The 27,231-nt window shown below is 41.6% G+C and overlaps 1 protein-coding gene across 2 annotated transcripts in view; it reads right to left on the reverse strand.

The window, feature by feature from the left end:
- The window catches only part of CDK14 (cyclin dependent kinase 14), a 266,140-nt gene extending 243,286 nt beyond the window's left edge, over positions 1 to 22,854 (reverse strand). The window contains exons 1-2 of one of the 2 annotated variants that reach the window (XM_067470305.1): positions 22,384 to 22,854; positions 5,419 to 5,450 (exon numbers count right to left, since the gene is read on the reverse strand). In XM_067470305.1, coding sequence (XP_067326406.1) covers positions 5,419 to 5,450; positions 22,384 to 22,480 — 129 coding nt within the window. In that variant the 5' untranslated portion in view covers positions 22,481 to 22,854. The remainder of the gene's footprint in view (positions 1 to 5,418; positions 5,451 to 22,383) is intronic. The other variant, XM_060782281.2, reaches the window with a different exon arrangement.
- Positions 22,855 to 27,231: the final 4,377 nt, after the last annotated feature.

Consider the following 27,231-nt stretch of genomic DNA (forward strand, 5'->3'; position numbering starts at 1 on the left):
CTCTCAGAACTTTCCTCCAGCACCACAGTTCAAAAGCATTGATCTTCCTTCGCTCAGCCTTCCCTATGGTCCAGCTCTCACATCCGTAAGTTACTACGGGAATACCATTGCTTTAACTGTGCAGATCTTCGTTGCCAGTGTGATGTCTCTACACTATTTTATCAAGATTGGTCATTGCTCTCCTCTCAAGAAGTAAACATCCCATTTGTAGATATTGCTTTATCCTGTACACCCCATTCACAGTAGCTACTCTAATGTACAGCTCTGTCTCCAGTAATTCTTATTAACAAGAAAGGAAGTTGTCAAGAAGGCAAAATAGTAATTAAACCCTATACAGTTACACAATCCAGTCGTGGCATTTTAGCGAAATAATCTATCAAAGCTCGGCACGGTTCTTGGAAGGGAATTTATCTTACTTAAGCATTTCTTTCCCTGAGAGCTGACAGCACGCTGGGCCAAAGTCACCTGTGATATGACCTGCTTCCACTGAGAAAGCAGAACTTATGTCCTGTGCTCCTGTACGCCAATTGCACAAGTCAAGAGGTTGTCGATCTTAAATGCTGTGTAAGCCCTAAGACCATTCTATTAAAATGGAAATCAGCAGGTCAAGACATCAGCAGTGTAGTGAGATAGTACAACAGAAGATGAGATGTCACTTCCAGGAATGGGAGATAATTAAAAATCAGCACAGCAATGAACTGTGTTTGAGTAGATCTGAACCAGCCCCGATTGTTCCAAGAACTTAAGAAATTGGTAGGTTGCTTGAGTTTTCCAGGTTGTATGGCCATGGCAGGCCTCCTCAGAGGCTGTGAGATGTGTTGAAAACTGGGAAAATAGGGTTTATATATCTGTGGAATGTCCAGGGTGGGAGAAAGAACTTTTGTCTGTTCAAGGTAGGTATGAATGTTTCATCTGGTCATCTTGATTAGCATTTAATGGCCTAGCAGTTTCAGGGTCTGGCTTCTTACTGCCTGGGAGAATCCCCCATTGGAATGTGATTAGCTGGCCCCAACTGTCTCCTGTCTGGAATTCCCCAGTTTCTGAGAGTTGTTCTTTATTTACTGTTATGATTTTAGAGTTTTTTAAATACTGGTTAGACATGCTTCTGGAACATGACCATACAGCCAAAAAACTCACAACAACCCAGTGATTCCGGCCATTAAGGTCTTCGACAATACATTAGAAATTGGTATTTTTGTGGACTGGAATTTTCCATAATCCTCCAACCAGTCTCAGAAATAACTATTTCAAGTAGTGGGTTTTTTTCCAGCCTCCATCCACTTTTCATAATTCACGAAAACAGACACGATAGTTTCCAGCACCACTTATCTGGAATTCCAAAATATTCCAAAACTTGTCCAGATGGGTGACTAAGATATCGACACCTTTGCTCTCGTACAGTTCACAAATGTAATTTCATGCACAAAATTAAAAAAATATTGTTCATAAAATTACTTTCAGGTTTCATGTACAAGGTGCATATGAAAGATAAATGGATTTCGTACTTAAACTTAAACTCATCTCCAAGATATATACATATATGCAAAAACATCCCTCCATATTTTCTGGGGTTAGAGTAGGCTTGGGCAAACTTGGGCCCTCCAGGTGTTTTGGACTTCAACTCTCACAATTCGTAACAGTCTCAGACCCTTTCCTTTTCTCCCCTCAGCTGCTTCTGTTCAGCCATCTTAAAGCTCCCTGCTTGAGCGGTAATGGCACGATTGTCAGTATAGACGACAATGATTGTCTCTGCTTTATCCCAGCTTCATTCCAGACAGTGTCCGAAGAGTTTAAGCCAGGCCTGGGCAAACTTGGACCATCCAGGTGTTTTGGACTCCAACTCCCAGCATTCCTCACAGCCTCAGGCCCTGTGAGGAATGCTGGGAGTTGAAGTCCAAAACATCTGGAGGGCCCAAGTTTGCCCAGGCCTGGGTTATAGGAACAGGAATCTCGTGAAAGTGAAAAATCATGAATATAATTGCTAGTTTTACTACTTGAGATAACATTTCTCTACAGAGTTCTAGATCCTCCAGCACTTTATGGTTGACTTCTACTGGAAAGTGACCACAGGATCATACTAGAACCTCACAACCTTTGAGGATGCTTGCCACAGATGCAGGCAAAATGTCAGGAGAGAATGTTTCTAGAACATGGCCATACAACCTGAAAAACCTACAACAACCCATACTGGAAGACCTAGAGATTCCTGGAGAGAACATTTTCATCAAATCCATGAATAATCAAACCAGTAAAGGTCAAAGGTAGAGTGTTAACTTTATTCCAAAATCCTAAAAAAACCTAAAATCCCAAATACTTCTGTTCCAAAGTATTTCTGACAAAGGATATCCAACCTGTGCTGGCTGATATTGCAGGTTATTATATGGATTGCTTCAATAACCTCTTTGAACTCCTTTGAACATACAGTAATACTTTAAAGAGCTAATTATTATTATTATTATTAAAATATATTCCATATGCAATGAAAGACAAATTAGGTCCTCTCATTGCCTCTCTGCGCCACAGTTTTTATGAGAGGGAACGGGAGTTAACAAGGAGGAGAAGCTTCAGGTGGTAGTTATTTTCCACTTCAGTGATCACTCATAATGTCATTCCTGTAACTCTTATTCACTCAATTAACAGTACATATTCTGGCAAAAGATGGCTTTTAAATACATCAAGGGCTTTGATTTTAAAATCAAAACACACATACACACATGCACAAATATTAAAAGCTTTAGACATTTTACAAAGGCAAGGCTCAATTTTGAAGCAATGTTATTGGCAAAACGTTCAATGTTTTCTTTCTGCATTCTGCAGTATTAAGTTACTTGCATCCTGTGAATTTTGTTGTAAACAATCTAGCTTCCTCCAGAAAGAAGGAACAAAGCATCAAAAACATGCCAGATTTGTAATACTATTAAAAGGACAGACTGATCCAGGTTTGTTTGTGGGATTTATGAGCCGGATTTATTATAAAACAATTAGAGTGCTAATGCTCAGAAGTCACTTCTGGTATTTCGAGGGCGGCTATATGTACAAAAAGTAAAAGCAAACAGATCTAAACCTATCTTGTCTAAATTGGTTCTCCTGGTTCTGGTCATGGCAGGAGCCACAGTGGTGCAATCAGTTAAACCCTTGCGCTGGTTGAACTGCTGACCTGAAGGTCTATGGTTCGAATCCGCAAGACAGGATGAGCTCCCATCTGTCAGCTCCAGCTTCCCATGCAAGGACATGAGGAGCCTGTCACAGGAGAGTTAAACATCCAGGCATCCCCTGAGCAACATCCCTGCAGACAGCCAATTCTATCACACCAGAGGCGACTTGCAGTTTTTCAAGTCGCTTCCGACACAGAAAAAAAAACCTGCCATGGCTCAACACTATGTCATCATGGGAATTGTAATTTTACAAGATCTTTAGCCTTTTCTGCCAAAGGCTGCTGTTGACTCACCAAACTACAGTTCCCATGATTCCACAGCATTGAGCCATGCTATCAAACTGCATTCATTTACAGTGTAAATCAGTGATTCCCAACCTGTGGTCCACAAGAACAAAAATATGGTCCCCAGCCTAACCATTACTACACTGTTGCCTCAAAACAATGAGGCAACGAGAGCGACCAGTCTTGCAAAACCCTCTTATAGTGCCAAGGCAATGGGGATGTCAGAGGGGAGAGGCTAACTACCCACGAAAGATTACTACTACCACATTAGCTCTAGTTTATTAAAAATGGGCAAGCAGATGGCAACTACTGGATGGCATACATTTTGTATCAGAAACTAGAGCTGATGTGGTCTATCCACTGACATTTTCTAAATCAGCACCCCAAATAACCAAACCGAATCTAAAGTTGACCAAAAACCCTTTTGTACTAATGTTGGAGAGTAGTCCCTGGTCAAGTGGTTCCTGGTCAAAAAGAAAGGTTGGGAAACACTGGACTAGAGCTTTGAGAGACCAGAGTTCGAATTTCTGCTTGGTCATGGAGACCTGCTCAGTGATCTTGGGCAAGTTACACTGTCTTAGTCCCAGAGCAAGGCAATAGCAACCTCCTTCTGAATTAATTTTGACAAGAAAACACCATAAAAGTTGCCAAAAGTTAGAAACAAGGCACACAACAACAATAAATGGGAAAATATTTATCTGGCAGAAAATTAACTCCCAAACCCTACTTTTAACCCAAAAAGCTTTATGTTCCCCAAGCACCAATTTTTATGTTCCCCAAGCACCAATTTTAGGGACTTACCCAAGTTTTTGTGAAATCAAGGCTGGGAACCACTGGTGTAGATGCACCTTAAATCACTGAGAGGGGCATTAATACAAAATAAAATACTTTGTTGGATCAGGCTGATCTAGGAGGGCAAGTTCCCAAATTTCCAACAATACTTTTAAATCCTGTATTGGCTGAAATTTCCTAAGCAAAAGCAGAAGCCTTACAGACAGAATTCATTCTTCTTTTCATTTATTCATCCAGGTGGAAGTTCAATTTGGTTGTTTTGGATTAAACTACTAGCACACTCTTAGAGGATAGAAAAATAAATTCTTCTACATCTTCAGGCTTCACACCACTGGCTTCTCTGTTCTCTTGATAAAGCTCATAACAAAACCTCAAGACTTGTAAATTATTAATGCCTGCATTCCTACAAGACAAAGAGCATATACCATCAGGTGCCTGAACAGACAAGGTGACTCATACGCCCCCAGAATTTACACTTTTGAACTTCAATTCTTGGTATTTCCAATCCATGCCTGGAAGTTGTAGTCTAAAAGGGCAACTTTTCCAAGCCTGGTCATCAGGACACCCTTTGATGGCACAAACCATCTTGGACACCCTTCAATAGCACAAAGCTTGGATTATCAAGTGAGACGATATCCCACAAATAGCTGCCCAGTTGAGGATGGAAAACACCAAAGACAAGAGTATGGTTTACATGTATGTCTTTCACAAGGATCAATCGGTTTTTAGGATTTCAGAGCATTTTATTCACTAGGAGACATGATCTAAATGTGTCCACCCTCACCTAGTTTCAAATCAAAATATGTAACATAGCAGGCAGGTCTGCTCATGTGGAAGAAAACCCTACAAGCATATTTTCCCATTCCCGAGAGTAAAAGCATTATAAGAATTTTAAAATGATTTGCAAAATTTTAATGACATCCCAAATTTGATAAAAGACATAAGGATTTTTCATCTATTGCTGGCAGTAAAACAACAGCAAAACAAATAACAATTTCCTGTCCTGTCTTCAACCCAAAATGAGAGGCATCCTGTCTAATAGGACTGTTTGTGTTCCTATCTGAAATCTCAATGTTCACCTCAGTCAAGGAAGATCAAAGAGTTTGAAGCACGCACAAACATGTCCACAGGTCATGTGGACATGTTGCACCTTAATTATGAGTAAAATAAAACTTTGAGATACTTACCTCGTCAAAGCCACTATCGTCTTTCTTCAAGGCTAGAGGAAAAAAACAGAGAAGAGGAAACTATTACCTGCAATGCATTTTGAATCAGTAGCAAAATGTTGGGAGAATGTTATGTAGAAAGGCTTAAGACCTGGCTTTTTACGCAGGTGTTTGGTGAATAGAAAACTATGGAATGAGACTTTAACAGATTGAATAATGGACTATGGATTTTGGAAAACGATTTGGATAGGAGATCACGACTCAGCATTTTATATGTGGTTTTTAATCTACCTGATTGTTATGAATTTTGTTTACTTGCTTAGATTGTTTATATTTTTATGAGATGTGTTTTATTGTTTACCTGTGCAGCACTGAATTGTTGCCAAATTTGTAAGCCATCTTGAGTCCCCTCTCAGGCGGGGGTAGAATTGGAGTAAATAAAAATAAATACATTTAATGACAGTTGACTTGAACAAGTATACTTTGCCCCACAAGAAAGGAAGGGATGAGTGTCATTTCATTGATTTTATCCAATACAAACTTCATCAGAACACAGTCCTAATTCAGTTGGAAATACTCTGTATGCTTCTGCTTTTCATTCTAGTTAAGAGCCAACACACTTTCAGGCAATTCCCAGTGAACTGACACAAGCTGGCTATTAAATAAATCTATTTGCATCTATTGCTTAGAATGCATTCTTCTCTTCCAAATTAACTATGCTATAGGAGCAGACGTTGCTCTTGTGGATTCTCAGGCATCTAAGATTTATTTTCATCCCTTTCTAGCTATATGTATCCAGGTAATTAAAAAACACAGAAGCTACACCCTATTGCTCAGGTTTTAATTATAACATACATAAATGGCTCAAGTTATCATGGATGAATAAAAACAAGCAGAACTCGAAGAAGGCTAGACTTCTATGCATGCATCTTGGATATTTTTGAAGAAAAACTTTCTCTGAAGTAGGTGGGACCATGCAGCATTCAAGGACTCCATCCAATGTCTACTCAGTTCTGTCTCTCAGGTTCCTGGTGACATTCATTGGACTGGGCTTTACCACAGCTGGTAAATCACCTGCAATAATAAGATCTACCAACCAAAAGGTTGCCAGTTCGAAGCCCCAGGTCAGCATGACTGTCGGCCCAGTTCATTGTTTACCTAAGCAGTTCGAAAACAGCATAGAGCTGTAAGTAGAGAAATTAGGTACTGCTAAACAAGTGGGGGAGGTATTTTACTACACTATTAAAGAAAAAGATCAGAAAATGCCCTGCAACCAAAAGGAAGGAGGAAGTTCTGATGGCTCCTCATCATAGAGGATAGAACAACAGCACTCCCTGTGGCTGGATTCGAGCACAACCTCCAAGGCGCCAAAAAGCTGGACATCAGTACAACATACCTCCTTTCTGTTCTGTCTGTCTCTGTCCTATATGTTCAAAAGACATTGAATGTTTGCTGTGTATGCGTACTGTGATCCACCCTAAGTCCCCTTGGGGAAATAGGTCAGAATATAAAATGTTGTTGTTATTTCCTAACACAGCATTTCCTAAACTCTGGTCTTCCAAGTATTTTGGACTTCAGATCCCAGAATCCTTGATCATTGGTCAATGTTGCTGAGGCTTCTGGTAGCTGAAGACCAAAACACAGTGAAGACTAGAATCTCTGTTCTAACAGAAGACAAATTTCAAAAATTTGGTGGCTAATGAGGAGACATTTCCAGCTTCTATACAACTGTCAAAAAACTAACACATAAGATATTATCATTATGATAGCTTCAGATATTTGTGTGTACAGTATGAAAAAGTTAATTTTGGAGCTGCAGTTCCAAAAACCACCAGGCCAATGTGACCACCAGCAAGAGTAGTTTTCCAAACTGTGTGTCGTGACATGTTAATGTGTTGACTCCAGAATGCATGTTGTACAAACTTAATGCGAAATGACAAAAATCTTGGAAACATATATTATCTTGAAGATCATATATTTTAAAAAATATAAATGAAAGGTTTTCATGAGATACGTTGGGTTGCAATAAATGTATGCATGATTCTGTATCTCTTATAAGGGTTTGGTCAAACATCTGGTTTGCTAATAAAAATGAATTACTATGTCGTGAAATGATACATGCCTTAAAATGTGTCACCAACATGAAATGTTTGGAAAGCTCTGAGCTAGAGGATTCTGGGATAGTGTCTAAAAAGTAACTTTTCCAAGCTTTGACTTTACAGGGGACCATTGCTACAACACAATTTCTGCTGCAGAGGCCAACTGAGGTTAACACCACCAATGGAAATTTCCCTGAAATCCGTGTAGCTATTGTCTAGATCTAGAATTAGTTGAAACTAGTCAGAAGCAGTGTTAGATCATTCTGAAAAGGGCGTTACTGGCTCAGCTATGTCCTGAGGATGGAGAAACGTCTGCTTATGCAATTAGAGTAAGAACTCGTAGTTTGAGAAGCTGGCAGTATTGATACAATCTCACAAAAAATACCAGCCCTCAAGTTTCTTGGGCAATCAAGGGAGCAGAAAAGGACAGTGTCGGAAGGGAAAACAGTAATAATAATCAGGTTCCAGAGGAACAGCTATGTTATGGTAACACATCAAAAATTGGATTTTGCTGCACCTTGAAGTTTAATAAAATTCATATGGCATAGAGTCCACTTATTACATACACAAAATGCAATCCAGAATTGGCAGATGTATAAATGAGAGAATGGATTTCCACTTCATTTTTAAAAACCCCAAGGGGTTTTAAAAGGTCACTGTTTTGGACTGCAATTCCTAGAAACTCCCCAAATCTACTAGCCAATACATTCATATCCATGTTGGCTGGGAGATTTTGAGAACTGAAGGGAAAAAATGGTCCCAAATTCCAGTTTAATCCAGAACTGTCTGATCTGATTACTTTCTGGAGAACAGTGGAAACCAGTATTGGTGTCATGATTGAAAAACACAAAATGTGTGTGTAAATATTTAAAGGAGAGACACTGCTGTCATTATAAGGTCCACAGTATTTTTTTTAAAAAAAAACATAAATGCTAGCCACGATTTTGTTTCTATTTTTTGTAATTGGCATGGAAACCTCATTCATGATTTATGAGATGCTATGTATGAATAAAATCATAGAATGGGGGAACAAAGGGGGCTCCATTTGCCCATTTGTACTTTCCCCAATATTTTGAGCGTTTGCTAAGCTAAATGTCCTACTCTGGATACACCTTTTTATGTCCTTAGCACCATTACAAGAAAAAGAAATTACAATGAATGAACCATCAGATGGTGTATGTCAGCCTGTGATTGTGTCTGATGTTCATGTTGATGTTCATGATGGGAATGTTCCCGATGGGATTGAGGATGAGGGGTTGGCTTGGGCCTGAGCTAAGATCGGAAAAGAAGCCTGAACTGCTTCAGGAAGATTCACAAGGCCACATTCCTAAGAAAAGCTTTTCACCGCTTTTCTCAGAACTGTCTGAAAATGAAGCTGAGACTGATTTTAATGAGGGAAAGGATAGTGAAACCTTGGACAGAAAGCAAAGTTTTAGTAAACAGAGGCAGAGCTTTTAGAGACTGAGGCGATCAGTCCAGCTACAGCAAGAGAGAGATAACAAATCATTATCTAGTGGGAAGGTCAAGAAAAATTATTTCCTTTCAGTTTTGTCATCAAGAAAAGGTTTATAATAATTCATGGGAGACAGTTACCTCAGTCGAGTCAACATTGTTATTTTATCACGGTCTTGCTTTCAAGTGCTCCGAGTTTCATGCACCAAGTTTTTCCTAAGCTTAAGTTTTGCCTATGGGATTTTCCTGCTGTTTTGTTTCATGGTTTCAAGTGGCTTGTTTCATGGATTTCTATGTACTCATAGATCCTGCTTTCCTTTGAATCTTATGGACTGACTTGGATTTTGGACCTTTAGTGTTTTACTGTTTTGCCTAAATATATTCTACAATAAACTACTTGATTTCACCAAGCTGGTGTGGTGTTTAAGGTCAGAAGTGTTCCTGCTCTGGTATACGACAGATGGCCTCCTTTTGAAAAGATAATAAATCCCACTCTAATCTAGAATATCCTGGAAAGTTGTTTGAAATTATTGCAAATTGTTGGAACTGAATAGACACCCCCCCCCCCAAAGACATTTGAGACTTCCCAACTCCAATCTATTATGTAGCATCCATCTGATTTCTAAAAGAGACAATGTAAATTACCGCATGGATATATCTGGAGAGGGTTTTATAGAGCCATGGAGCCACCACAAAAGTGTCCCTGTCCTTAGCAGCAACATTCTATACAGAACAAGGCTAGAGATCAAGGTCTAAATAAATAAAAAGGTCCATATGGAAATGATAGGTTGTTAAATATCCATATTGCAACAGCTGTCCCGTCCTTCTGCATTACTGCTACTAAGCCTAGACAGGTGTCATTTTTCTACAGCACTTTTGCAGGAAGGGCAAAACTACCATTAAGCAAGCGCAGAAATGAACTAACAAATGATCTTTTGACGTGACATTTTATGCCATTATTGAGTGAATTCTTTAAAATCTCCATGGCTAATACCTGTATCTACCAGTTTTCTGCCTCAGTTGCAATTGAAAGCAGACCTTCCATCAAATTCTAAACTGTGATTTAAACTCTTGGCCAGTCTAATATATTACACGAACCCACACAATGATCACATAGTCCCAAAATGAGTTTACTGTATTATGTAACGAGAATGAGAAAACCTACAATAAGGTTTTGGACCCAATCTGTCAGCTGCTTCAGATAACTTCCAATACATCTGATTTATGTGATGGATTAGAACAGGCATGGGCAAACTTTGGCCCTCCAGGTGTTTTGGACTTCAACTCCCACAATTCCTAACAGCCTACCAGCTGTTAGGAATTGTGGGGGTTGAAGTCCAAAACACCTGGAGGGCCAAAGTTTGCCCGTGCCTGGATTACAATGATCATGACATCATCTTGACCACACATAATATTTATACTTAAGCTTCTTGTGACATTTTAATTTCTTGAAACTGACTCCTTTCAAGAAATAACTGGCTTTTGCATGGAACTGATTTTAAGGGGAATCTGTACTATCAACAGCAAAATCACCATCTTAGGCAGTGCAAAGTAAATGTTGTATTTCACTGTAAAAGCTATCATAATATCAGTCCAAGGCACATGATGCAACTGAGTTATTACAGCCATGTAGGTTTGGCCTTATAAATTCCTGGGTGGAGGTAAAGCAGGAGCAATACAGGTGCTGCTCCAAATTCCTTGAAGACAGATTAATATTACAGTAGCTTGCCATACCAGCTTGCATAGTAGATGAATCGCATATAAGAGACCTGAAATAAATCAGTGACTGATGCCAGCCAACCTCTGGATGACACTAGACTAGCACTAGGCAGGATGGAGGAACCCGTACGGGCCTGAAGAGAAAACTATAGGAATGTTTATTTCAAGCATCATGAAAAGACACTCAAACATGCAAGTACCAGGAATAAAATATACGTACATCATTCTTGCATGTATAGAAAGCCAGCACATTAGAAAAGCAACTATTCATGTGCAGAGATACTCCTTTGTTTTCAGCATTTTCTCATGAGTAGCCAAGACCTCATTGGAAAATTATTCCCAAATACATATAGAAAGAATAGGTAGGCTCTGTTATCACATCAATTCTTCCTAAAAGCCGTAGGAAGAATTAAGGAATTCTACTAGTATATATTAGCCCCCAGTGATGCAGCAGGTTAAACCACTGAGCTGCTGAACTTGCTGACCGAAAGGTAGGTGGTGAACTCCAGCTGTTAGCCCTAGCTTCTGCCAACCTAGCAGTTTGAAAACATGCAAATGTGAGTAGATCAATAGGTACTGCTCTGGCGGGAAGGTAACGACGCTCCATCGCTCCATAATAATAATAATAATAATTTTTAAAAAAACTTTATTTATATACCGCTCTATATTCCCTACAGGACTCAGGACAGTTTCCACAAGCAAACATAAAACACACAAAGTAGCCATTAAAATATAAACATAACCTATAAAAACAATCCTATGCATTGACACAAACCAATTCCATGCAGTCATGCTGGCCACCTGATCTTGAAGGTGTCTACAGACAACTCCAGCTCTTCGGCTTTGAAATGGGGATGAGCACCCCCCCCCCCCCCGAGTTGGACATGACTAGACTTAATGTCAAGGGGAAACCTTTACTTTTTATTGACGTATATATAAATACTAGCTCAAACTGTGTGTTTTCATACCAAAGCAAATCCTAAAGACATTCTTCTCTTTGATGCATCAAAACGAACTCTTTAAAGATGTCCTCTAAAGTTCAATGGTTCTCTTGAGGCAATTTTACAAACTGTGACACTATAATAAAGTTCTTCCAAATGTTTCATCAATAATCTTTTTTCTTGTCGTATGAAACTGCTCTTTCTGAAAAAAAACCTTGTATTAATTCTAAAGACTTGCCTATGTTTGCAAACCTTTTGATTTAGTTTGGCCTCCAAAGTATTCTACAGATAATGTAAATATTTTATCTGTATACTGTATGCTGTATGTTTATCATTCCTGTCATACTGAAATATTTACATTTATATAGTTTATAAAGTCATAAATAAAAATCACAATATTATAATGAAAGAATGTGATGCAATAAGCCCCACAATGGGATCTAAAGGCAAACAGGAACCTTTCTGACAAAATCCAGGGGTCAATATAACATTTGTTGGATGGAAACAGCCTGAAAAGGTCCTACTTCTGGGCTTCCTGGCATTTGGCTGACGGTTGTGTGAAACAGGACACTGGCCTGCAAAGAGTAATCCAACGGGGCTCAAGTTCTTATAATTAATGAATGTAATGCATTCCTGCAGCAATAAGCAATGGTCACAGCTTCATTCTCGGTTTCCAATTTTCTCATACCCTGAAATAGTTCTGGCCAAAGCAAAGCTCTCCAGAATGTGTTGGACTGCAACCCCTGGCATTTCTCACTATGAAGGCTATGGATTATGGGAACTGCAGTCCAACATGATCTGGAGAGCCTCACATTATGCTCACTTCCACTCAAAGCAGTGTTTCTCAACCTTCCTAATGCCACGACCCCTTAATACATTTCCTAATGTTGTGGTGATCCCCAACCATGAAATTATTTTCATTGCTACTTCATAACAGTAATTTTGCTACTGTTATGAATCGTAATGTAAATAACTGATATGCAGTACGTATTTTCATTCAGTGGATGTATTGGCACAAATATCCAATACATCCAAATTTGAATACTGGTGGGGTTGGGGATGAATTGATTTTTTCATTTGGGAGTTGTAGTTGCTGGGATTTATAGTTCTACAATCAAACTGAACCAACAATGGAATTGAACCAAACTTGGCACACAGAACTCCCATGACCAACAGAAAATACTGGAAGGGTTAGGTGGGCACTGACCTTGAGTTTTGGAGTTGTAATTCTCCTAAATCCAAAGAGAACTTTGGACTCAAACAATGATGGATCTGGACCAAAACTTGGCATAAATACTCAACATGCCCAAATGCGAACACTAGTAGAATTTGGGGAAAACAGACTTGACATTTGGGAATTGTAGTTGCTGGGATTTATAGTTCCCACACAGAACCCCCGTGGCCAACAGAAAGTACTGTGTTTTCTGATCGTCTTTGGTGACCCCTCTAACACCCTCTCATGACCTCCAGGTTGAGAAACATCGACTTGGATTCAAGAGCTTAGCTCTTCTTTGCCAGGCCATGCTAAACTGAAAAAAGTTGGTCATGATAATCTACCCAAAACTAAACAATTTTTTCTGAGCCTCGGGTAGATCATTAAATTACATGCCACAGAAAAGCACATGTCCCTTGTTTTCAGCTGCAAATACACCAGTAAACAAACTCACACAAATTACGAATCATTATACAGTAGATCAGGAGTGAGATTCAGGTACACCTTTTTATATTCAAATCATGTATAATAGATAACCGGCCCCACAACCTACAATTTGCATCTGCTTCCAGCTATGCCCTGCTCTACATCTGGTTCTTCTTGATGCAGATTGAGAACTGAGAAGTAGATTCACATCTAAACAAGAAGAATCAGGAAACAAGAGCATCTAGGCTTTCTTCGAATTTGTTTTGAGACCAGATCTTGAAAAATGTAAGTTTTGACAATGAAGTGTGTGCATCTACACTGCAGATTATAGAATGAATGCTGTTCTGCACCGTTTTAACTCCCATGGCTCTGCAGACATGGGATCTGTAGTTCGGTGGGGTGTCAACACTCTTTGGCAGGCAAGACTACAGACCTCATAAAACTACAGCTCCCATGATTACATAGCACTAAGCGATGACAGTTAAAGTGGCATCATAGGATCATAGAATCCTAGAGTTGGAAGAGACCTCATGGGCCATCCAGTCCAACCCCCTGCCAAGAAGCAGGAATATTGCATTCAAAGCACCCCTGACAGATGGCCATCCAGCCTGTTTAAAAGCTTCCAAAGAGGGAGTCCACCACACTCTGGGGCAGAAAGTTCCACTGCTGAATGGCTCTCACAGTCAGGAAGTTCTTCCTCATGTTCATGACAATTAATTCTATAGTGTAGACATCCAAACATGTCCTCACTTTTCATTCTCACTGGGAGGATTTTGAGAGTTGCCATCTAATTTTTTTTTCATGTCAGGAGCAACTTGATAAACTGCAAGTCACTTCTGGTGTGAGAGAATTGGCTGTCTGCAAGGACATTGCCCAGGGAATGCCTGGATGTTTTGATGTTATACCATCCTTGTGGGAGGCTTCGCTCATGTCCCTGCATGGGGAGCTGAAGATGACAGAGGGAGCTCATCCACACTCTCCCCAGATTTGAACCACCAACCTGTTGGTCTTCAGTCCTGCCGGCACAAGGGTTTAACCCACTGCGCCACCAGTGGCTCCTGCCATCTAAGTGAAAAAGTTTATAGTGGATGGCCATCTGTCAGGGGTGCTTTGAATGCAATCTTCCAACTTCTTGGCGGGGGGTTGGACTGGACGGCCCTCGAGGTCTCTTCTAACTCTATGATTCTATGAAATCCCCCAATCTCACTGTGATCAGCAAATAGTTTTTGTGGCCAATATGCACTGTTTTAAAGGTTCGACATTTTGCCGACAGAGCCAAGCAGTAATTATTTAATGGAGAACACTTTAGACCTAAGAAAGCAGTAATTAGGATTTGAATGTAAACAGTAGCACAGAGCCAAAAGCCCCACCCTCATCTGGATTGTGACAACAGAAATATGGATGTAAGCAGCAAATAATTGCTATTGGAAGGAGTAGGCTGCAGATGATAGACCGATATGGCAACTAGCTATTGCCAGGCATCTTCCTTTCATCTAAGAAACACCCTTCCTGACTCAATAGTGTTTTAATTCCAATTTCAGTTTAGGAAATACAAACAGTTATGTTTTCCTTTTACTTTAGACATGATAATAGATAATAGCAAATAAATTGAAAGTTCACCTATTCAATCATGTTTCCAAGTGCTTCCCTAGGTGCATCTGCACTGTGGAATTAATATAATTTGACACCACTTTAACTGTCATGGCTCAATGCTACAGAATCATGGCAGGAGGCCCTGATTGTGCAATGGGTTAAACCCTTGTGCTGGCAGAACTGCTGACGGAAAGGTCAGCGATTCGAATCCAGGAAGCAGGGTGAGCTCTCATATGTCAGTTCCAGCTTCTCATGCAGGGACATGAGAGAAGCCTCCGACAGGATGGTAAAACATCCGGGTATTCCGTGGGAAATGTCCTTGAAGATGGCCAATTTCCTCACACCAAAAGAAACTTGCAGTCTCTCAAGTCACTCCTGACAGAAAAAAGGGAGTTGTAGTGTTACAAGCCTTTAAGTTTTCTGTCGAAGAATGCTTTGAAGGACTTCGCATCACTAAATTACAACTCCTAGGATCCCATAGCATTGAGTCATGGCAGTTCAAGCAGTGTCAAACTGCATTAACTCTACAGTCTAGATGCACCCACTATCAGTCCCATGTGGCATACTAAACCAAAGTATCCCCTGCTCACAACAAAATGTTGTTGTTACTGATCTCAATTGCTTTTAACAGCAAAGTGAACCAATTTTCCAATTGTGCTGCATACATGCCTAGGATCAATCACAAATGTGTATGTATCGTGAGTGTGTCAGCGTGCTGGAAGAAGCAAAGACCACCAGCATTGAAGCGATGCTCCTACTCCATCAACTCCACTGGACTGGCCACGTTGTCTGAATGCCCGATCACCATCTCCCAAAGCAGTGACTATACTCCCAATTCAAAAACAGGAAACGTAATATTGGTGGATCGTAAAAGAGATGTTAAGATGGGCTTAGAGCCAACCTTAATAATAATAATAATAATAATAATAATAATAATAATAATAATCTTTATTTATACCCCGCCACCATGTCCCCGATGGGGACTCGGAGCGGCTTACATGGGGCCAAGCCCAGACAACATATTACAGCAAAAATAAAACCAAAACATAAGCAATAAGCAACAGCATCAAATTGCATTAACAAAAAAGAAAGAAAAACATATGAAAACAAAAAAACTGGTATAGACACTGAGAACTGGGAACCCCTGGCCCTTGAGTGCTCTAACTGGAGGTCAGCTGTGAACAGCAGTGCTGCAGAAATCAAAGAGGCACGAATGGAGGACGAATGGGAGAAACGTGCCAAGAGGAAGGCGTGTCAAGCCAACCCTGACCAGGACTGCCTTCCACCTGGAAACCGATGTCCTCACTGTGGGAGAACATGCGAATCAAGAATAGGGCTGCACAGCCACCTACGGACCCACCACCAAGATACCATAGTGGGATTGGGGTGCTCTCTTTCTTGGACTATGAGGGATTGCCTAAGTAAGTGAGTGTGGACACATACTGTAGTCCTCCAGATGTTTATGGATGACAAATCTCAAAAGTTATAGCCAATATCGCATGGCTCCAACCAATGTAATCCAGAGATTTGTAGGTCCCAAAGGTATTTAGAATTCATTACCAAAGAGCCCTAGTGGTGACCCAACCTACAAATCTCAAGATCCCAAGGGATGCCCCTTGGAATGTAAATAGGGATAAAGTGATATAGTGTGAAAGAGACCTTTAGCCAAAATAAATATACGTGAGATAAATCCTAGGAAGTGTTCAAGACGAGGCTGTAAAGAGTCTTATCTGAGCGTGGAGCCTAACTCACCTTTAACCTTTACCTATGTCATACTTTGATATTCCTCAACTGGGATATTCCTGGTTTAAAAGCTATGTACAAAAACTTCCCCAGAAATTTTGCAAAGAAGCAGTCATGTGAGTAGAAATGATTGATTGCTTTGTTTGTATTTATTTAATAGGACTTACGGAGACAGGAACCAAACAATCAACATCCAAGAAGGTTTGACTTTACGATTCAAGCCACGGTTTTCTTTGTTTGCCAGACTGGCGAGGGAACGAAAGTTACAAACCAAGAATAAAAATCTATATTTGTCTTAGATCAGCCCAAGAGCACTTTATGAATCACCACGTTGGTCGCATTATTCATGAATGAAAGCAGGGATCGGGAATGTTTGGCTCTTGAAACTTTTTCAACCACAGTTCCAACAATCCTTTATCGCTGGCCAGATTGGTTTAGGATTTCAGGGAGCTAAAACCCAAAACATCTGGAGAGAGAAAGGTTTCCTTCCGCAGAATTAAAGGATGAGTGTGGGTTAAAGATTTCTGCATCCAGAGTTGAGTTGGACTTGCAAGTTGTTATTAAACTCAATACAGTTTCCTCATAGCACTCATCCACCTGGAATGCGTTTACACCAGGCATGGGCAAACTTGCGCCCTCCAGATGTTTTGGACTTCAACTCCCACCATTCCTAACAGCCTCAGGCCCCTTCCTTTGCCCCCTCAGCCGCTTAAGCGGTTGAGGGGGCAAAGGAAAGGACCTGAGGCTGTTAGGAATGGTGGGAGTTGAAGTCCAAAACATCTGAAAGCCCCAAGTTTGCCCATGCCTGGTCTACTTTGTAGAATTAAAGCAGTTTGACACGACTTTAACTGCCATGGCTCAATGCTATGAGTGAAAGTCCCATTTTGATGAGAACTATACACCCTTCAAGATTATTTCCAAATGCTACTTTTCATCCATTGTATCATTCAATCTCTTTTCCAAATACAGTAGAATCTCAATTCACCAGCACCCGTGGGGATTGCTAGATGCCTGATAAATGCATTATATCAGTGTTTCTCAACCTGGGGGTTGGGACCCCCGGAGGGGTTGTGAGGGGGTGTCCGAGGTGTTGCCAACACCCATCAGAAAACATAGCATTTTCTGTTGGTCATGGAGGTTCTGAGCTGGAAGTTTGGCCCAATTCTATCATTTGTGGGGTTCAGAATGCTCTTTGATTATAGGTGAACTATAAATCACAGTAACTACAACTCCCAAATATCAAGGTCTCTTTCCCCCAAACTCCACCAGTGTTCACATTTGGGCATATTGAGTATCTGTGCCAAGTTTGGTCCAGATCCATCATTGTTTGAGTCCACAGTGCTCTCTGGATATAGGTGAACTACAACTCCAAAACTCAAGGTTGATGCCCACCAAACTCTTCCAGTATTTTCTGTTGGTTAAGGGAGTTTGGTTCCATTTCATCACTGGTGGAGTTCAGAATGGTCTTTATAGGAGAACTATAACTCCCAGCAACTACATCTCCCAAATGACAAGATCAATCCCCCCAACTCCACCAGTATTCAAATTTGGGCGCACTGGGTATTTGTGCCAAATTTGGTCCACTGAATGAAAAGACATTCTGCAGATAGTTATATTACGATTCATAAAAGTAGCAACATTACAGTTTTTTTCCCGTGTCAGGAGCAACTTGAGAAACTGCAAGTCGCTTCTGGTGTGAGAGAATTGACCGTCTGCAAGGAAGTTGCCCAGGGGATGCCAGGATGTTTTTTTTTATCATCCTTGTGGGAGGCTTCTCTCATGTCCTTGCATGGGATGCCGGAGCTGACCAAGGGAGCTCATCCGCACTCTCCCCAGATTTGAACCTGTGATCTGTCGGTCTTCAGTCCTGCCGGCACAGGGGTTTAATCCACTGCACCACTGTTATGAAGTAGCAACAAAAATAATGTTATGGCTAAGAGTCACCACAACATGAGGAACTGTATTAAGGGCATTAGGAAGGCTGAGAAATACTGCATTATATGAACCATATAATGAAGTTCAACCTGCATCACAGTGGCAGTGCAGATGGGGCCTGAGAGTCTGCTGTAGTACAATAGCTCTGACTTGTGACAAAAACAGGCAAATTAGAGTAGTAAACTCTACTACAAGCACATTATCTGACATGTTCCTAATCCATATTCTGTACCAACGAATGACAGCTGTGATGTTCTCTTTCTAGACTCAAAACGATGGGCACATTTTAGCACATTGTTTCATGCATCGTGGGAGAGCCAAGGGAATCATGCCACCCACTGCAGTCCTGCCTAAAGTATACATTTACATATTTTGTGAATAAGCCTAAGAAAAACATATTAAGAGGTTCAGAGGACGAGGGGATAAAGATCCCACTCATCCCCTCCCACTCATCTCGGAGCCAAAGACAACATTGTCAAAACCCATCCTTTGAAGGACTTCGCATCCGCACTGAAGTGTGTCTAATGAATAATAATCGTCCCCAAACCCAATCTGGTATTTTCCGTCATTAATGGCAATGCACTTTGGAGGGAGAAGAGAAGGAAAATGTGCTTTAAATATGTGGACGAGTGTGTAATTTCCAAATGTGGAGTTTCAGTGGCAACAACCTAATTTATAGTAATATAAACAATACATTCTCTAAAGCAGAATCAAAACTACCTTATAACGTGCAATAATAGCCACCCTAAGAAAGTTTTGTGTGCTTTAAAAAATAAATGAACAGTTTTGAAAGAGCATGTTAAAATACTAACAAAACATTAATTGGAATCATTTGCATTAAGGTCGGCAGCATTACCTCGGCACTTAGCATCTGTGAGTTTGGTTCCAAAAGCACCAAAATCCATGTATATTATTCAAGTCCCATTGTATACAATGACACAGTGAAATGATGCCCATCCTCTATATAAAATGGCAATACATTTTATGGATTTTTTTAGTCTGCAGATTTATTTATTTATTTACTGTGTTTATATCCCGCCTTTCTCAGCCTGAAGGCGACTCAAGATGAAAAATCCATAGTTATTGTTTTGTTTTTGTTTGTTTTTTGTCGTGTCAGGAACGACCTGAGAAACTGCAAGTCGCTTCTGGTGTGAGAGAATTGGCCGTCTGCAAGGACGTTGCTCAGGGGACGCCCAGATGATTTGATGGTTTTTTTATCATCCTTGTGGGAGGATTCTCTCATGTCCCCACATGAGGAGCTGAAGCTGATAGAGGGAGCTCATCCGCCTCTCCCCGGATTCGAACCTGCAACCTGTCAGTCTTCAGTCCTGCCGGCACAGGGGTTTAACCCACTGCGCCACCGGATGTTCGGCTCGAAATTGCTTGGGCTCGGGCTGCAACTTTTCCTTTCCCCCCAATTTTTTCTTCCTCCAGATGTTTTCAAATGGCTTAAGAATTATGAAGGTCAATGCCGTGGGATCCTGGGACCTTGTAATTCAGTGAAGCAAAAGTCTCCAGCCCTTTGCTTCACTACAACTCCCAGGGATTCCACAACATTAAGCAAAGACAGGTAAAAGAGGTGCATCTATGCTGGAGGAATTAATGCAATTTGATGACACTTGAACTGCCATGGCTTTAGGCCAGCATTTCCCAACCTGGTGGTCGAGATGCCCCGGGGGGGGGGTCACGACGGGGGTTTCAGATGAATCGCCATCTGATGGTCTTATTTCTGATGTTCTTAGGAACCCCTTTGTCAGAGAAGACTGAATATTTCTCCACCTGTCCTCTTCCTTTTTAGTAGCAGCTAATCCTCCCATCAAAAGCCCTCCTCTGCTGTGACTGGCTGGCCTCTCAGCCAAGGGGAGGGCTGATTCTGAGACTCTAAGGGGGGAGGGGGGCAGGTATGCTCAGTCCATGGCAGCATAGTGTGCATGTGTGAGTGAGGGAGAGCATGCAAGGCTGGAGGGAGGCTCCTGCCAGCGAGTCCCTTCAAGGCATGGGGGCTCTGTGTTGGAAGTTTCACCCAATTCTATCATTAGTGAGGTTCAAAATACTCTTTGACTGCAGGTGAACTATAAATCCCAGCAACTACAACTCCCAAATGTCAAGGTCTATTTTCCCCAAACTCCAACAGTGTTCCCATTTGGGCATATTGAGTCTTCGTGCCAAGTTTGGCCCAGATCCATCATTGTTTGAGTCCACAGTACTCTCTGGATGTAGGTGAACTACAACTCCAAAACTCATGATCTATGCCCACCAAACCCTTCCAGTATTATCTCTTAATCATGGCAGTTCTGTATGCCAACTGGCTCAATTCCATCACTGGTGGAGTTCAGAATGCTCTTTGATTGTAGGCTAACTATAAATCCCAGCAACTACAACTCCCAAGTGACAAAATCAATCCCTCCCAACACCAGCAGTGTTCAAATTTCGTTGTATTGGGTATTTGTGCCAATTTTGGTCCAGTGTATGAAAATACATCCTGCATATCAGATATTTACATTACAATTCATAACTGTAGCAAAATGACAGTTACGAAGTAGCAACAAAAATAACTTTATGGTTGGGGGTCACCACAACATGAGGAACTCTATTAAGGGAAATGGGACTGTGTGAAAAGACCCTGACTTGTGATTTGTTCTCTCTCAAAAGAAAAAGGGAAGACAGACCCAGGCGAATCAGCATAGTAAACGATCCAAACACATTATCTGACATGTTCCTAATGGGCACAACATAAGGAACTCTTTTGAGGGGCTGTGGCATTTGGAAGGCTGAGAAACACTACTTTAGGCTATGGGATCCCGGGAGTTGTAATTTTCCAAGATCCCCTGCTTTCTCTGCCAAAGAGTGATGATGCCACACCAAATCATAACTCTTGGGACCCCGTAGCACTGAGCCAGGCCAGGAAAAGTGGGACCAAACTGCATCCCAAGAAAAGAGAAACTTAGGGCAAACTTGGGCCTTTCAGGTGTTTTGGACTTCAATTCCCAGCATTCCTCACAGCCTCAGCCTCCTTCCCTTCTCCTCTCAACCGCTTATAGTTCACCTACAATCAAAGAGCATTCTAAACTCAACCAACAATGGGATTGAATCAAACATGGCACACAGAACTCCCATGACCAACAAAAAATACCATTTGGGAATTGTAGTTGCTGGGATTTATAGTTCACCTACAATCAAAGAACATTCTGAACTCCACCAATGATGGAATTGAACCAAACTTGGCACAATGAACTCCCATGACTAACAGAAAATACCAGAAGAGTTTGGTGGGCATTGACCTTGAGTTTGGGAGTTGTAGTTCACCTACATCCAGAGAGCACTGTGGACTCAAACAATGATGGGTGTGGATCAAACTTGGCACAGATACTCAATATGCCCAAATGTGAACACTGGTGGAATTTGGGGAAAATATAATCTTGACATTTGGGAGTTGTAGTTGCTGGGATTTACAGTTCCCCTACAATCACAGAGCATTCTGAACCCCACCAATGATAGAAATGGGCCAAACCTTCTACACAGAACCCCCATGTGGGCCACACCAACGCATGGTAGGGGATGGCTAGTAATATTATAAATATTATGTTTATACAATATATTATATTATATTCTTAGCATCACAGGAGACAAGACGGAACTGCCTTCCTGGCCCCCTCTCTTCGCTCTGGTGGTGGGGAGAGGGATCCCAACTGTATCCTTGCTCTGCTCCTGATACGATACATAAAGAACTAAATAACCATGATGGGAAGCTCAGTAACTCGGGGAGGAGAGGCACAAGGCGGGCAGTGAGTGGGTCTCCCCTTTGGGGGCTTGGCATCCCCTCTGGAAGCAGCCTGGGACCCTCCTTTTCCCCCGCCCGACTCACCCAGGCGGCCGAAACTCTCCGACAAAGTTCGCCGCAACTTTTTCATCCTGCTGAGCTTCTTCTCGGCGGGCGGCGGAGGGTCCAGGAGGTCGCACATGGGGGGCCCCAACACTGGGGACGAAGCAGAAGCAGACGCAGACGCCACAAATGGAGCGCCCAAAAAAGACCCCTTTCCCTTCAGTCCCGAAAGCTGCTGCTCTTCCTCCCTTCGCCCATCGTGAGCAGGAGTTGCTGCTGCTGCTCCTCCTGGAGAATTGGGCAAGAGGGAGACAATGAGGGGCGGCGGAAGGGAAAGAAGGGAAGGGGCAAAGAAAGAGGGAGGGAAAGAAAGAAAGAAAGAGAATGGGGAAGAGGAAGAGGGAGGAGGCAGGCAAGGCAAAGCAGCTCCGCCCGGCGCCTTGGCTCGGATCTAGATGGAGCCACTCTCCCCACGCGCGCCTTTCTCCGGAGTGGGAGCCTCCTTCCCCACTCTGCCTGCCTCCGCCCACGCCACGCCCCCTTCCCCTCTCCCTCCCTCCCATTGGCCCAATTCCCAGGCGCCGGGAAGGGGGGGGAGGAGGGAGGGAGGGGGAGTTTCCAGCCTCCCCCTCCCACCATTCTTTTGCTCTCCCCACTTTGCCCACCTTTCCTCTCCTCTCTTTCTTTCTTTCTTTCTTTCTTTCTTTCTTTCTTTCTGTCTGTCTTTCTTATCTTTGATTCAGGAGATCTGAACAATCCAAGGAGTGCTATATATCTGTGTGTGTATGTGAATATACATATATGTGTGTGCATATATATATACTAGCCGTCCCCTGCCATACCTTGCTGTGGCCCACATGGGGGTTCTGTTTGGGAGGTTTGGCCCAATTCTATCCTTGGTGGAGTTCAGAATGCTCTGTGATTGCAGGTGAACTATAAATCCCAGCAACTACAACTCCCAAATGTCAAGATTCTCTTTTCCCCAAACCCCACCAGTGTTCACATTTGGGCATATTGAGTATTCCTGTAGAGTTTGGTCCAGATTCATCATTGAGTGATCTCTGAATGTAGGTGAACTACAACTCCAAAACCAAAGGACAGTGCCCACCAAACCCTTCCAGTATTTTCTATTAGTCATGAAAGTTCTGTGTGCTAAGATTGGTTCAATTTCATCATTGGTGTTCAAAATGCTCTTGGATTTTAGGTGAACTATAAATCCCAGCAACTACAACTCCCAAATGAGAAAATCAATTTTTTTGAGTGAAAGACATACATTGGGTTGTTAGGTGTCTTGTGTCCAAATTTGGTGTCAATTCGTCCAGTGGTTTTTTAGTTCTGTTAATCCCACAAACGAACATTACATATTTAATTTATATAGATCTCACTTCTTTGATTGTTCAAATCCATATATATTGGATTGTTCAGATACACACACATATATATGTTCAGATCCATATATATGGTGTCTCCCTTGTCTTTTAAAACTTTTTCCCTGATTTATCTTTAATGGGATCTTCACTTATTTGTCGGTTGCTGTGAATTTTCTGGGCTGTATGGCTATGTTCCAGAAGTATTCTCTCCTGACATTTCACCCACATCTATGACAGGCAACCTCAGAGGTTGTGAGGACTGTTGGAAACTAGGCAAGTGAGGTTTATATATCTGTGGCATATCCAGGGTGGGTGAAAGAACTCTTGTCTGTTTCAGGCAAGTGTGAATGTTGCAATTGGTTACCTTGATTAGCATCAAATGCCCCTGCAGCTTCAAAACCTGGCTGCTCCCTGCCTGGGGGGAATCCTTTGTTGGGAGGTGTTAGCAGGCCCTGATTGTTTCCTATCTGGATTTCCCCTAACTTTGAAGTGTTGCCCTTTATTTACTGTCCTGATTTTAGAGTTTTAAAAATACTTTTGTTCATTTTCATGGTTTCTTCCTTTCTGTTGAAATTGTCCACACGCTTGTGGATTTCAATGGTTTCTCTATGTAGTCTGTGTAGTCACAACCTCTGAGGATGCGTGCCATAGATGTGGGCGAAACATCAGGAAAGAATGCTTCTGGAACATAGCCATACAGCCCAAAAATCTCACAGCAAACCAACAAGGTTATTCAGAAATAATTTGATCTGAAGGAGGCTTTCAGTGCCCTGCTTATGCCTTAAATCTAGATTTATTGGCTTCTTTGAGGAGACCCGCTGAAATCAATGGGTTTTGAAGCAGTTGCTGTTGACAACTGCCTGAAATCATTAAGACTTGAGCTACACTGCCCTATATCCCAGGATCTGATCCCAGATGATCTGCTTTGAACTGGATGATATGGTAACCCAGTTCAAAGCGGATATTGTGGGATTTTCTGTCTTGATATTCTGGGTTGTAGGGATGTGTGGAAGGGCCCCCAGTCAAACCCTATCCATTCCAATGAGTCAGCTTTAGGGAGGAGCAATTTGGGCGTTTAACCCTTAATTAATATTACTGTAGTAATTACTACCTTAAATCTACTCTAAGGCTTGCTCTAAGGCAAATTTCTGTGGATCTACCTTGAGGTTTACTCTAAGGTTGAGTAAAGCCAAAGGCAAACTGTAATGCTATAGCCATTAAAGGCCTCAGTGGTACCAAATATGCTAAGCAGCACAATTTATTTATTTATTTATTTCGGGTACTTTTACCCCGCCCTTCTCAACCCCCGAGGGGGGACTCAGGGCAGCTTACAAAAAAGGCACAAGCCCTGGTTAGTACTTGGATGGGAGACCACATAGTAATACCAGGTGATGTGGACTGCATTTTAGAGGAAAGAATTGGTAAAACCACATCTGAGCATTTCTTACCTGAGTTAATCGATCCTGTGATATTCATGGCATTACCATAAATTGACAGTTTAAAGGCACATTCACGCTCGAGAACCATTATAAATACATTAGATTTATTGTAGCAGTTGATTTTTATTTTTAGGTCTAACATTTTATTTTAAAGTGATAGCATCTTTAGTCCCTTCCTGGTCCACTTGAAAAGTGTAAACTGAAAAGGACATGGGTTGTTGTAGGTTTTTCGGGCTGTATAGCCATGTTCTGGAAGCATTCTTTCCCGACGTTTCGCCTACATTTATGGTAGGCATCCTCACAACCTCTGATGCAGGCGAACGTCAGGAGGGAATGCTTCTAGAACATGGCCATACAGCCTGAAAAACTGAAAAATCTACAACACTGTGATTCCAGCCATGAAAGCCTTCGACAATACATTGAAAAGGACATCTTCCAGCAAACAAGGGTTCTGGACACCGACTTAGAATATAACCATTTGAAGACCTCCTATTTTAGTCTTCTTTGCTTCTAAATGGCTCCAAAATACCTGCATATTTACTCCCTTTACCGGTTTTCTGTGTACACATGATACTGGCGGCTCAAGTGTGTTTGTGTGACCCCTCGTAAAAGGCAAAACATACACAGTGTCAGTGTTGAATTTTGACACAGTCGTAGTCAGCTTACTGTGTGCAGAACAAAGGCCATTCGCTGCACATCGAAGTGATAACTCTGTTTTATCTGTTTAGGCAGATTTGTCAAGAACGGTCTACAAATTATGTCATGTATATATGTGGATATGAGCAATATTTCAGATATGCCTATATAAGCAGTATTAAATATTAATTTCTACACATTTCCAGTGCTTGAACATAATAGTAGCTTGCCTAGCAAATGCTGCAATGCGATATACCTACTTGCCTGGGAGTAGATTCCACTGAACTCAATGGTGAGAAGATAGATATGAGTTCACCGTGAGGGACTTTGATTATCTCAGCATAACAACTCCTTGAAGACCATGATAATCACTGGATATAGTAATACTTGGACATATTTCCAAAATAGCACCACACACATACACAGAACCAAATGGAAATCATGGGAAAAGCCAAAGTTTGCAGAACTACCCACTGCAAAGAAAGAAAGAAAGAAAGAAAGAAAGAAAGAAAGAAAGAAAGAAAGAGGGAAACCACAGAATCATAGAACTGGAAGAGACCTCGTGGGCCATCCAGTCCAACCCCCTGCCAAGAAGCAAGAAAATCGCATTCAAAGCACCCCCGACAGATGGCCATCCAGCCTCTGCTTAAAAGTCTCCAAAGAAGGAGCCTCCACCACACTCCGGGGCAGAGAGTTCCACTGCTGAACAGCTCTCACAGTTAGGAAGTTCTTCTTCATGTTCAGGTGGAATCTCCTTTCCTGTAGTTTGAAGCTATTGTTCCGCATCTTAGTCTCCAGGGCAGCAGAAAACAAGCTTACTCTCTCCTACCTATGACTTTCCCTCACATATTTATACATGGCCCTCACCATGTCTTCTCTCAGCCTTCTCTTCCGCAGGCTAAACATGCCCAGGTCTTTAAACCGCTCCTCATATGGCTTGTTCTCCAGACCCTTGATCATTTCAGTTGCCCTCCTCTGGGCACATTCCAGCTTGTCAACATCTCCCTTCAATTGTGGTGCCCAGAATTGGACACAGTGTTATTCCAGGTGGGGTCTGACCAAGACAGAATAGTGGGGTAGCATGACTTCCCTGGATCTAGACACTATACTCCTATTTAAGAAGGCTAAAATCGCATTGGCTTTTTTAGCTGCCAGATGACATTGTTGACTCATGTTTAACTTGTTGTCCACAAGGACTCCAAGATCTTTTTCACACGGACTGCTGTTGAGCCAGGCATCCCCCATTCTGTATCTTTGCATTTCATTTTTTCTGTCTAAGTGGAGTATTTTGCATTTGTCGTCGTTGAACTTAATTTCGTTAGTTTTGGCCAATCATCTCTCTAATCTGTTAAGATCGTTTTGAATTCTGTTCCTGTTTTCTGGAGTATTGGCTACCCCTCCCAATTTGGTGTCATCTGCAAATTTGACAATCATGCCTTCCAACC

Source organism: Anolis sagrei, chromosome 6, assembly GCF_037176765.1.
Source record: "Anolis sagrei isolate rAnoSag1 chromosome 6, rAnoSag1.mat, whole genome shotgun sequence".
NCBI classification, from domain to species: Eukaryota; Metazoa; Chordata; class Lepidosauria; order Squamata; family Dactyloidae; genus Anolis; species Anolis sagrei.